Source organism: Tupaia chinensis, unplaced genomic scaffold (genome assembly GCF_000334495.1).
Source record: "Tupaia chinensis unplaced genomic scaffold, TupChi_1.0 Scaffold000146_1, whole genome shotgun sequence".
NCBI classification, from domain to species: Eukaryota; Metazoa; Chordata; class Mammalia; order Scandentia; family Tupaiidae; genus Tupaia; species Tupaia belangeri.
In genome coordinates this window covers 15,517,678-15,530,575 of record NW_006159616.1, presented here as the reverse complement: position 1 = coordinate 15,530,575, position 12,898 = coordinate 15,517,678, and the positions used below count along the sequence as shown (strand labels likewise).

General features: G+C 55.1%; 1 protein-coding gene across 1 annotated transcript in view; it reads right to left on the bottom strand.

The window, feature by feature from the left end:
- Positions 1–934: 934 nt before the first annotated feature.
- RERE (arginine-glutamic acid dipeptide repeats) overlaps positions 935–12,898 on the bottom strand; it is a 545,831-nt gene continuing 533,867 nt past the window's right edge. The window contains 11 exon segments of the mRNA XM_006145378.3: positions 935–3,642; positions 3,903–4,083; positions 4,642–4,770; positions 5,027–5,047; positions 6,127–6,853; positions 8,036–8,258; positions 8,358–8,824; positions 8,826–9,737; positions 10,021–10,134; positions 10,530–10,691; positions 12,136–12,335. Of these exon segments, the coding sequence (XP_006145440.1) occupies positions 3,609–3,642; positions 3,903–4,083; positions 4,642–4,770; positions 5,027–5,047; positions 6,127–6,853; positions 8,036–8,258; positions 8,358–8,824; positions 8,826–9,737; positions 10,021–10,134; positions 10,530–10,691; positions 12,136–12,335 (3,170 nt within the window). The 3' untranslated portion in view covers positions 935–3,608.

Here is a 12,898-nt window from a genome sequence, read left to right as displayed (position 1 = left end):
CCGCCGCTTCCCCTGGATCATCTCAGCTGCCTGGGCCTTGTAACTACTGCCACCTGGTGGTGAGGATTGGCAGCGGACGCTATTCGGGCAGGACAAGCAACTGGGCAATGTGGGGGAGAACAGGGAAAGACAACCAGGAGCCAGGCACACAAAAAAAGGTCTCAGGACTATTGGGGTCAAACAAGGTCTTCTAAGAAGTGCCTAAAAAGGGCTGGAAGATGGTACAGCAGGAAAATGTTCTCTGGAGCTGACCCGATGGAAAGTTTCCAGATTTGTATTGAGACTCTCCTGAGCACACTGGACACGTGTGCACCCAAGATCTGGGGCTGCCTGGAGCTGGGGGCAGATCGTGGCATCTGAACCAAGTTAGGGTGCTGCCTCACTCATGTAAGAAACAAACCTTAAAAAAATAAGCACCTTGAAGTCTCTTTTGTTTTTTTAAAATAAGGTTTTTGCCATAGGGTGCTTGCATTCACTGGAGAGAGGAAAAATGAGAAATTACTCCACAGGGGAGATGGCCACGTGCAATACCTTCTCCTTTCTCCCCTTGGGATCTTGGGTGTGCACACATATACCCGGCGTGATTTTCAAGCCACTGGGTTGACCATGTGGGAGTCCAACACCCCAACTACCACGCCACCCGCTGGCCCCTATTTTAATCTGAGCCACCACCACGCCCATGCCCTCCTAGAGCCATCTGTGCTTGGGGAGCACCCCCGAGAGCAAGTGAGCTTGCCAGAGAAGGCCCCTCCCAGACAGTGCAGATGGGTCTCCTGGACGCTGCCTCGGTCTGGGTTGGCTTGCAGGGTCCCAGCAGTGGAACAGCAGACTCCCTCTGTCCCTTCCCCACCCTGGGGGCCTTTGGTAGGGGCTGCAGTCAGTACCCCCACCCACTTGCCAGGAACGAGACAGTGCACTGGTCAACACCCAGGCATTGTAGTGTAGCTTGGTTTTATTTATGTCCACAAATATTTCAAAAAAATTACAAAATACTCAAATGGAGAGAACACAGAAGTCACGATTTCTGGGTGTCTACTCTGTTTACACTGTGTTATCTCATGGCAAACTACTCATATATACATTTAGCTTCAAGATATATATAAACGTAGCAAATCAGAATGTGCACTCTGCTCTGCTTCTGCTGCAGTGAGACGTGAAGCTCAACCTTGACAACATTGACAAGATACGTACAAAACACAGGAAAGCAAAATTCAACTTCAAACAAAAGGAAGGAAAACCCAAAAGGAAACCAAGCGGTTGGGCTTCAAAGACACCATGAAGGTCTGGGGCCTCCTAAACAAAGCGCGGTTGATCAGGTGAGGGTTTCAGGTTGTGGGTTTTTAACAGGAGAATCTCAGTGCTTTACCTTGGGATATGGAGGAAAAAGCAAAACCTAACCAGAAAACACGTTCAGACAGTTTTCAAGTACAGACTTCAAAGTACTTCACTCTTTCTCTTCTTTGGAAACACGGGTAACAGAGGAGATAAGGTTCAACTGAATAGCAGACATGTTCTACCACCACCAACAAAGACAGAAAAGGCTGGTATGGACTCTGGGCAGCAGGAAGGGCCTGCCACTGGGCCACGCTGGAGGCGGCCCTTCTCGGAGCCACAGAGAACTCGGCAGAATAGACCACCGCCACTCCCAGAACAGAACAAGTGCCTCCATGCCAACGCGGCTAGGGTTTGATGACAAGGGGTTAATTTGAGCTTGCCTCCCTAAGGAACTAACGTTAAGGCAGAAATGGAATGAGAACACAAAAGTAAAAAACTACAAACATTTTTAACAGACAAAAACAACCCTATCCGTCCTGACTGAAACCAAACGTGGTTTTAACAGAAGCTGGAAATGCCCCTGATACTGGTTTGAATCCAGAACCTGAATTCAAGCTAATACCTGCTGTTTCTGGGCCAAACTATCAGCCTCTCTCCCAGTCCCCTGATCAGCCTGGGTCCTGGGGCCACTTCATGCCCACCGAGTCCCCGTGTGGGCTGTCGGGCAATCCTTAGATCTGATGCCCAAATGAGATGGCACCAACAGCCCTTCAAGAGTCTAGAAAGGAAGGCCAGAAGGTGCCACACCCTAGCCTGAGCAGCACACACACGCATCTCCACAACTGTCCCACCCTCTGCTTTGGAGAAGCGCAGCATGTCAGCAACTCAGAAAGCAGCAACAGGCTCTCTCCAGGACAAGCTCTGCTCCTAGGGGACTGGCCTCCTGAAAGTGGCACCTCCCAGGTCAATCCGAGCTGCATGTGTGGCTGGGTGGACAAAGAGTGGGACTCAAATGGGTTCCCAGGCTGACACAGAGGGACTTACTCCTGGGGGGCTAGAAATACAGATTGCCACCCACAAGCGTGTTAACGCCAGGGTCTCCCTCACTCAGAAGCAGTCTGTGGCAAGGATAATGGCTTAGTCCTCACCATAACATCCATGCGATGACGTGCACGAAAGGGCAGATTTCTAACATTCCTTTGGCAAGCTTATGTCCTGGGTCTTTTGTGTGATGAGTTATTTGTCTGGAATCATTTCCTTGAATTTTCTAGAATGTTTAGGAAACTTTCAGAGTATTAAAAAAAGGCGATTTACCCAGAACAACCAAATGTGTGTGCATAGAAACCTATAAGGAAATCTACAATCAGACACGGAAACATGTGCTCTCTATCCTGCAGAGAGAACCGTGGCAACACCAGGGAACAGAAAGTGAACATTGCGCTCTGCACTCCTTGTGCAAAATGAAAGAGGTTTGATCTAACAGATGTCTGCACCGCCCGCGAAGCACATGCTAGGAACAGACAGACGTGAGAATCAAAGCAGCAAAACAGAGAGTTTGTAACATTGTCCCTGCAAGCCCCGGGATGCTCACTGCTGGCCCAAACCTAGTCCTAAGCTTTTGCCCGTTTGTAATTACTAACGTCCATCTGCTCCCCTTAATTCAAGGGATAATTATATATAACTTTTTATTAAAAAATCAACTCTGTACTCTGTCAATAGTGGGTAGGAATTCACAATTAGTGACATGGCTGGAAAAAATAGATCAGAATAGTAGTTTGTGGAAGGAAAAAAGGTTGTTCTAAAATTATTTATTTACAGACGTAAAAAGCCATGCTGCAGAACTTTCTCAAATTATGAAGATTTCCTACAATGTAATAAAATAAAAGATTTCTTAAAAATTATAGCTCTTGGATTCCAAACTCAAATGCCGCCTATCTGCAAACCTCATGGGTTTTGGACACACGAACTGAGTGTGTCTGCACGCACAGTGGAGGGTGTGGACTGGGTTCTAGCACCTACTGAGAACTCAAGGAAAAGAAAACTAAAGCCAAACCCCAAGATTGCAGGAAGTTTTCTGAATGTTCAGTCCAGTCCAGGACTAACTAAGTTTCTGGGGGACTGTCATGCAGGGGGACCCAAACCAGTCTCAGGAAATCCTCTCGACAAACGAACACTATTATGCGGATACATTTTTAGTTGTGGAGTTTTTAAATATATAAAGAAATCTTTAGAAGATATTCTTTTTGCTTTTGCAGCTCCTATTGTATGTAAAAAGTCCTGTTTCACACCCCAAGAATTGGGGTTTCCACAGCCAGCATTAACAAATAAATAACTTATAACTGCTTGTCACCTTCTTTCTTCAGTCGACTGGAAAGATAAAAAAAAAAAAAAAAAAGAGAGAGAGAACATTGGTGAGGCCTGGGCAAGCAACAGGCCATCCTTACATACTCCTCAGGGCGGCGAGGGCCTCAAGTGAGCCAGACCCCAGCCCCAGTGACCCAGGGGCTGGCCTCTCTCCCTCTGTCCCTCCCATCAACGCGGCTCTGTATGGGTTCCCTCGAGGGCCACAGGAGGAGAGCCTGGGCTCAGCCAGACCCCTTTCCTGCTCTCCTTCCCTTCTACCTCACCTGTAATAATCTTCCTGACTTGGTAGGTGGCCGCCATGCATGTGGGGGTGTCCGTGCAGCCACTGCTGCTCCATGGCCAGTCTCTGCAGCTCGGCTGACTGGGCATGCATGGCCTGTAGCTGGTGGGCTGCTGACATGGGGGGCGGGATGGCCCCAGGCAGGTCTCGGGGGTAGGGGGTGCCTGCCAAACACAAAACGGCTTGTTACAGATACACCCATAGGAGTGGCCAGGACAGAAGCAGCACAGGACCACAGCCAAGTGGGATGTCAGGAGTGACCCCAACCTGCAGCCATGTACCACTAACTTAGGTCAAGCCAGTCCTGTCTCGGCTCTATGAAAGCACTCCCCCAGGTAAGGGCCAAGAGGCTGCTCAGCAGGGACTCTTAGGGCAGAGTCCCCAGGGAAAGCCCGGGTAGGGGCCTGCAGTCCCCTGCCTGATGCCCTCATCACGCTCCAGCCTCAGCCAAGTGTTTCTCCTTTAAAGGCCTTGCTTGAGCCCTCCATCTGAATTTGGGGCCTCGGTTGCATCCACAACTCCTGGAGTTGAGGATCTCGGCAGGGCTGCTCTGTTAGGCATCTTGTGACCGAAGCCTGGCAGCCCTCCCAGAGCAGGAGTTTGCCTGCACCCAGGGTGTGACTCCAGCGCAACTCCACACACAGACAAACGAATACACGGGCACAGCCAGCAGACCTCCAACCCGACATGGTGCCTCCCACCCACCTGCAAGCAACTCTTACCAAAGACTGGATGACGAAGCATCTCATGCTCATGGGGAGGCTGTCCAAGCAGAGGGTTGGGGAGGGTGCCAGGAGGATAGGGAAAGCGAGCCAGATGAGGGCCAGCGGTCAGGGGGTCGACCAGCGAACCTAAAGAAAAGAGGAAAGGCCAGATGCAGGTGGTGTGCAGGTCTGGGGCTCCTTCAGCGTTTGTCCTTTTTTGTCTGAATTTCAGACTTTCTCCCCACCCAAGCTGCTGCAGACAAAGTTGATCTGCATGGCTGCCTGGCACCTTCAGTGAACGCTCCAGAGAGTAAGGGGTGAGAGGCGACCGTGAAGGTACATTTTGTCCTACCTTTGAGTGTCCCTACAGGGAGCCCTGCGTGGTGTTGCTGGAGAGCTGGGCCAGCAGGGTTCACTGGGCCAGCTGCTGGAGCACCGCCTCCAGGGCTGCCCCATGCCCTTCACCTGCAGACGGTGGCAGCAGAGCAGGTACTGCAGGCAGGGCAGCTCGGCTTCTCTTCCTCTCCTTTGCTGGCAGCCAATCTGCGGCTCGCCCCTCAGAATATCACTGTGAGCAAGCCCCCAGGCCCCCTCACTCAGGCCCATTGTGGTCCGTGGGTTTCCCGAGCAAGTCAGCCATGCTCCTTCACGCCCTCTGCAGCTTCTTCAAGTCTCTGCTCAAAGCTATGTCCTTGGTGGGCCTGCATGGACCGCCCTCTCTAAAGCCATGACTGCCCCCAGCTCTCCTTATCTGCTCTCCCAGATTTCGTTTCCTCCAACAAGCTTAACACTTTCTACAACCTAGCACAGGTTTACTGACCGCCCTTCCACATGGGCACGTCACAGGTACTAACACACACTGCTGAAAGGAAGATGCACAAATGACTGACTGTCCTTGTACACTGCTACACAAGGTCCACACCAGTGGGCATCAAAGCTTTAGGTGTGAGGCCTACGATGGTGAATGCCCTTCTGTGCCAGAACTGGGCACTTGGATGATGGAGAGATGCCTGGCACTGAAGAAGCAAGGGAGCTGCCCGCCTGCCCGCCTTCTCCCTGGGTCTACTCTACCAGTCATCCTTTGTCCATGAGGAAGGCCTACACAATGCTGCCCACATGGCCACCCAGGCACACCTGCCTGCTTGCGACACAGCCAGACTGTCCTCTCTCCCATGTCCCCGGATGCAGAGGGGCAGGGCGCTGGCTATGCCTCCTTCTGCCTCAGCCCTGCTGCCCCCACGCTGGCCAGTCAGCTGCCCTTCAGAGGACAGTTCCTTTAAGTTAACACTAAAGGAGCTCAGTGCCACTCCGTGCTGCCACTCTTACCTTCCTTGGCTCCAAAGACCACCCTCCCCTTGCCCAGAGCCCAGAGTGAGGGGCTGAGCAGACACAAAGGCTGTCTGGGATAAGGCAAAGCCACGATCCCTGGTGGATGGTCAAAAGTCTGAGATCTGCCAGGAATCAGGGACTTGTTCACACGAGAACACGGCTCCTGGCCAGCACACCCACCTTGGTGGAGGGGATCCTGCTGGTGGAGGTGGAGGTGAGAGTGGATGTGGGAGTGCTGGTGGTGGTGCGGAGTCACGTTGAACATCTGCAGCCGGGCCAGGGGGTCGCTGGTCAGCGACGCCATGCGCTCTGCGTGGATGCGCTCGGCTGCCAGTCTGTCTGGGTAGCTCATCTCGGGCCGCAGCTGGGGGCCTGCCAGGGCCAGTCTCTCCCTCTCCAAGGGGTTCAGGCCAGGGTGGAAGGATGCGAAAGGGTGTGGGCCAGCAGTGGGGGGGATGGTGAGGGCGCTGTGTCGGGCGAAGTGCTCCATGGGGTTGGTGGCTGGGTGTAGGGGGTCCAGCTCCGGGGGCTTCACCTCAAAGCCCGGCTTCATCCTCTCCCGCAACTCGCGCTCCCGGATCTCCCGCTCCCGGATCTCCCGTTCTCGGAGCTCCCGCTCCCGGATGGTGGGGTCGACGTTGTAGAGGCCGGGCATGTGGTAGGCCAGCAGAGGGTCGGTGGGGTTGAGGGGCATGTAGAAGGGATGGTTGCGGTTGGTGGGCGACATGACATGGGGTCGAGCGTACTCGCTCAGAGTCCGAAGGGCCGGCGTGTCGGGCCCGATGTATGGGGGCACGGCAGCAATGGTAGTTGGCGGTGGCTCGAAGGAGGGCCGCATGTGGCCAGGACCACTGAGCTGGGGGTCGCTAAGGCGGCCTTCATGTGCTGAGCTGGATGCCTTCTGCTAAAGGAGAGGTGGGAGTGAGGGGACGCCGAGCTGCCCAGGCGTCCGACCCCTGGCCTGCTTCCTTGCTGCACTGACAGGTCGAGTTGGTCCCTTCCCCCCAACACGGAGACCTGACCCCCAGCCATGGCCTGGTATCGATATGTGCCTATTGTTTAGATCCTAAAGTGAGGTCACTGCCTGCAAGGTCCTCTCGGGCCCTAGAAGGCTTTGGGTACCTACGACACAAAGATTTCATGTGTGAGGGGTCCGAGTGTGTACCTGTAAGTGACAGCTGGGGTGGGAGTGGGCACTGAGCGAGCCCAGCAGGCCAGGAAGTGCAGCATGAGGCACCTTGGGCCATTCCTCAGGTGGACGCCCCTTCCCTCTACTTGCAGTGGGTGGCACTGGGTGACCCAGCTCACAGGAGGGCCACAGAGCAGGGAAACCCAAACATCCTGGCTCCCTTCAAGTGTCTGGTTCCCCTCCTAGGTAAACCCCTTGTGTTTCTCTCTAGCCCCTTCAAATGACAGGGGAGATATATTCGGTTTGAATGTGTCCCCCTAAATCCACATGCTGAGCTTTGGTTCCTACCGTGACAGTACTAAGCGTGTGCAGAACGGATCTGACTATGGGATCAGGAGGTGGAGCCTTTGGGAGGTGATGAGGATTAGATAGGGTCATCAGGGGTGGGTCCCCATGACTGAACCCTGGTAGCTTTGTAAGGAAGAGAGACCAGGGCAGGCACGCAAATCCTGCCACATGATGCCTTCTTGGGACCCTTCAGTCTCTACCAATAAGACTCACCAAGTGTAGCCCCTTGATCCTGAACCTCCGAATTTGAGTAAAATCCTCTATGTTGTATAAACTACCTAGTGTGATATTCAGTTTTTAAGCAACAGAGACAAACGAAAGCCAGACACAAGTCCAGGGACGGCAGAGGAAAAACAGGCCCTTTCTCTGCTGGCTCCCCGAAAGGCAGACACCACGCCTCTGCTGAGTGGGCCTAGCTGTGCGGGATGCCCAGGTTATTCTAGCAGCTCAGAGATGTACAGCACAGGACAGGAAACCCTGGGGAGGCATGGAAACAGCTCCCTCCTCTGGCTGCCGCGAGAACCGGCCAGGCAGCACAGGCAAAGCTGGGTGGCCCCAGCTGGGCGATGCCCTCCCTGTACACACAGCACCCGCCCCAGGACTCACGGCTGCCCGCTCTGCCTCTCGCTCGCGCTCCCGCTCGCGCTCTCGCTCCTTTTCCTTTTCCTTCTCGCGCTCCCGCTCCTCTCGGGCTTTCTGCTCAGCCTCCCGCTTGGCCTTCTCAATGGCCTCCTCCCTCTTCTTGGCCAGTTTGGATCCAGCCAGAGGCATGAAGTACAGGTCTGTCCGTGCACACGAGTTGTAACCCCGGTCCAGGTGTTTGTAGAACCTAAGAAAGGCCACATCTCTCACGGGGGGCTTCTACTGAGGCCTTCCCCACCCTGGTCCTCACCAGAATCCCACCAGCCCAGCTTCCCAGGAACCATACCTGGCTGACTGGCTGGCATGGCTGGGGGTGTCCACCACAGTAGGTTCAGGGGATGGGCTCCTTGGTGGGGGAGGAGGACTCTCTGGCTCTTCGGCATCATCCAGAGCCTCCTCCTTGATCTGGACAGTGGGGAGTGGGCAAGATGCCCCTGCTGGTACGCTGCCTCCCGAAGAAACCGCAGCTGAGCAGGGTGGCTGGGCTGTGGTGCCAGGTCCCGCCGGTGGGGTAGAAGTGGAGGGACAGGTTGGAGGGGTAATGGGAGGAGGGCCTCCAGGGACAAAGGGGTGCTGAGCAAAAGGGGGCTGGGAGGGCACCTGGTGGAGACCTGCAGGGGGGTGGGAGGTAGCAGGTGGGGGCAGGCTCTGGCTCTGAGTCAGCCCGGGCGGCTGGGCAGGAGAGGAGGGCAATGGCTGGCTCTGAGGCATGAGCTGGCGGGGGGGGGGGAGACATGCGGTGAGGGGGGGGGGGGTGGGCCGAAGGTGGGTGATGTGTAGACAGGGAACTCAGGGGCTTCAGGGCTGGAGGAGGTGGCAGGTTGGCATTCATGGAGAAGGGAGAGGGCCCTGAGAGGTGAGGTGGGTGCTTGTGGGCCTGGGGTGCTGGCAACTGGGGAATGGGTGTGGTAGGTGGGGGCTTGATATGAGGCATGGCCAAAGGAGCAGGTGGCAGGGGCTGCTCCCGTGGGGGCTGCTGGGGCTGCAGAGCTGACTGGGAGGCTGGGAGCTGCAGGGTGGTGTGAGAGTGTGCTGCTGCTGGGGAGGTTCCTAGAGGAGCTTGGCCTTGGGAGGCCTGGGGAGGGAGACCAAAGGGCTGAGGGGGGCCTGGGTGTTGCAGGAGGGGCCCAGCCGGCAGGCCATGAGGACCAGGTGGGCCCTGACTGTGCAGGGGGGCTTGGGCATGAGGTGCAGCTGAGGTCTGCCCAGCTGGCCCAGTCAGAGGCTGCAGTGGAGGATGTGGTGAGGGCAGTCGCTGAGGGTGCAGGGCAGGTGCTTGCTGGATATGAGTGTGGGGAGCAGGTACTGCCGCAGCCTGAGGCTGGCCCGGGGTCTGGGGGGCTGCAGGGGAGCCCTGTGGAGGGACTGTGGTGGTGGAGGGCGTGGGCCCTGGTGTGGGAAGTTGGGGAGCCCCAGGAGGGGCAGTGGTGGCAGTGGGGACTGCCCCACTGGGAGCCTGCAAGGCTGGAGGCTGGGCCTGCAGCATCTGCTGCTGGGCTGACGAGTCCGAGTCACTCTCATTGTCCTGGGGGCTGGGGATGCTGGGGGACGTGCTGCGATTGTCCTGGTCGATGTCTTTGGGGTCACTGCTGCCCTCATCGTTGACGCTGCGACTGTCCGAACTCTCTCCCTCACCTTCAGATGGTGAGTTGGGCCGGCTGATCTCCTAGAGCCAGAGAAAGGAGAGATGGAGGCCCTGACAGAGCAGCGCCCTCTTCGCCCTGCAGCACTAGCGCTGGGCACACCACAGAGGTTTATGCAGATGAAGTAGCAAGGTTGGTCTGGGTACCACAGGTGCTGCCCTCATCTGGCCAGTGGCAAGGGCAACTCTAGCCCCCTCTCTGGGAGACAAGACACTGCCACCTCCAAGGAGAACCTGGACTGGAGGCTTTCTCCAGCAGCCCTAGCTGCCAGTGGCTTTTGTCAGAGGGCACAGATGCAAACCTCACCTGGGTTTTTGTCTTCTTGGAGCTGGTCCTGTCAGCCTCCTCTGTGTCAGAGGCCACCTTCTCCCGTTGGCGCTTGGTGCTCTTGAGAGGAGACGAGGCTTCCTCCTTCACCTTCTGCAGCAGGAAGCCCCACAAAGAGCAGTCAGGCCAAAGGGGATGATCCACACTTACTGGGAAAAGACCATCTGTGGACACTTTGTCCGCTCATTCTGAGCTCCATCGCCAGAAACATGAAAGCTCTGGAAGTCACTAACTAGAGCCAGGAGGGAACACATTTGTGGGGATAGGAATTACTTGGCTTTGCACAGAAAGCGCCTTTCCAAGTACCCTCTCTCTACCTCTGAGACCTTGGGAAGTTAGAGGCATAGATACCCTGAGATGAGTGTTAGGCTGATGCCCAGAGGTTTCATGAGTGAGCTCTGAAGGGGCCCAACACCAACCCCAGTAACCTAGTTTTAATGGCAGGGAGGAACCAAGTAGCCCCCAATGGCTCCCCATGAGCACCTGACCTTGGCTGACTTCTTCACTGTCTCTGCTTTACTGTCATTGCTGGAGGTGCTGGCAGCGCTGGGGGAGTTCCGGCCGCTGGAGCGGATATCTTCATTGATGGGTGAGGTGCGACCATCAGGACTAGCTGGCTGCTTCTTCCGACCACTGCGTAGTGTCGACATCTGCCCAACCAAACCCAAGGCTGGTGAGACTAGAATCCTGACTCCATGTGGACCTCCTGAGCCCACCTTACAGGTAGACCCCACCACCAGCCTCCCAGCAAATCCCAGCCCTATTAAATAACAGGCATCCTTGACTATCCTCACTGCCAGAAGGTCGAATTGGAGCTACTGAAGAAGGTGGGGAGAACAAGAGGGCTCAGAAAGAAAAAAAAGAGCAATTTTCAAAACCAAAGCACTCATCCCAAGGGACTATCCTGAACGATGTGTGTTGAAAATGAATGGGACTTTCTGAACAGCAGGAAGTTGGCCAGGGCTGTGTACTCTGACACGCGAGGTCATCTTTAAAGCACCTCACCCTTTCTGTTTATTCTGTGGCACTGCCCACTCTTCCAACCAAACCAAACCAAATCAAACACTTTTAGATTCAATCTGACAGGGTGGGAAGTGGCCCAAAGAGATGAAAATTGTCAAAGGATGTGGTTCAGTTCCTAAAACTACTGAGCACTTGGGCATGTTTTTGCAAAGCCAGAGGGTTCAGAAGAGATAGTGCTATTCACCTGCTCCTTCTGAATGAGCAGTAGCTAGCTGCCGGCAGTCTTGATAGGACTCTGGGGGCAGAGGAAGATGGACAGTTCCATCCATCTGCCAGCAGGGCCACAGAAGGAGCCAGTTCTAGAGGAAAAGACCCTGTTTGGCGTCCTCAGTCTCAAACCTGGTAAATCCCTCTATCCCACAGTCCAATGTAGGAAACAAAGTCTCGTTATATAAGGGGCTCTTCAATGAGTAGAAAAGTGTACCACAAGTTTCTAAAACTGGATGAAACGTAAGGAAAGAAATGAAACCCAAAACCGAAAAACAAAGGAGCCTACAAGTTTAAGGCAGCAGAAACAGGCTACACTGGAGGGGATGCCACACAGGCCCGTGGACGTTCTCAGGGACTGGGAGAGCCAGAAGTGAGGCAGAAGAGCTCTCTGCAAAACTCAGTCGGGAGCCAGCGGGTGGCGGACTCCCACATGACTGGCTGCACTTCCAGTCCTGGACCCAGTGGCTTGAAAATCATGCCAGGCATGTGTGCATGTGCCCAAGCCCAAAATCCTCGGAGGAGAATGGAGAAGAGATTGCGGCATGGCCATCCTCCTGGGAGGGATTTCTCACTTTCCCTTTCTCTGTGTCTCTGGAAAACACAGGTGCTCTATGGCAGAAACCTCACAAACAAAAACAAAACTCAGCTGAAGATGTGCACCCCATAAACCCCCACCCCCGCAAGGAGAAAATATCCCATAGGCAAAGCTACTGTGTTTGGACAAAGCACTTCATCTTGAGGGGTCCGTTTCTCTACCTAAAATGAAACCTTTTCCTTCCCTTCCCAGTGGGTATGAGACCCCCCCAAGCATCCCAGGAAACTAGAGAAGATGCCAGAAGCCCATGGACAAGGGAGACTCACCGAGCCCCGACTCCGCCGTGTCCTCATGCTATGCTTCCCACCGAGCCCATCCTCCTCCTCCTTCACGGGTTTGAACATAAACGGTGGGGGATCCACGGGCTTCTCGATGGGCGGGAGCTCACCGTATTTCTTGAAGTGGATGCGGCAGTCAGTACAGAGCAGGATGTTCTCCCGGCCCCCGTGGTGCCAGTCTTTGGAGGCTGCATGAGGCAAAGGGGTGAGTGGGGTTCCCAACCTTGGAAGTCAATTCTCTCCCTGGGGAGGCTGGGGTGGAGGGGTCCTTTTGTGGATTCCACATGACCTTGGTGAGCCCAGAACATGGGCTGTGTGCACGTAGTCATAACCCATGGGCTCAGGTGACACTGCCCCGCTGCCCTCGGCCAGGCTGAGAGGGTTTCAGGAGAATCTGCTGCCCTCCCTCACTTTGCAGCACCCAGGAGGAGGAGGCAGGAAGCTCCCAGGAACCACAGGCACCCCACAATCTCGAGTGTAACTGTCCTACCCCCTAGCCTGTACTGCACACTGACTGCAAAATGGGGAGGGAACCCTAAAGCATAATATGTCACATAATTATTGCCCTTGACAGGTTTATAGTTGACACGTGAAACATTCAAAACTTGAAGTGTCTAAGTCTGGCCTGGCCTGGTGAATACACCCCCCGCTCACCCCGCTCACCCCACTCACCCCAGGGTATGACCAGGCCACTTACTGGTGGTGAAGCAGTGGCGGGAGGGGGGACCCCCCAGCCACCGCCCCCCCTCCT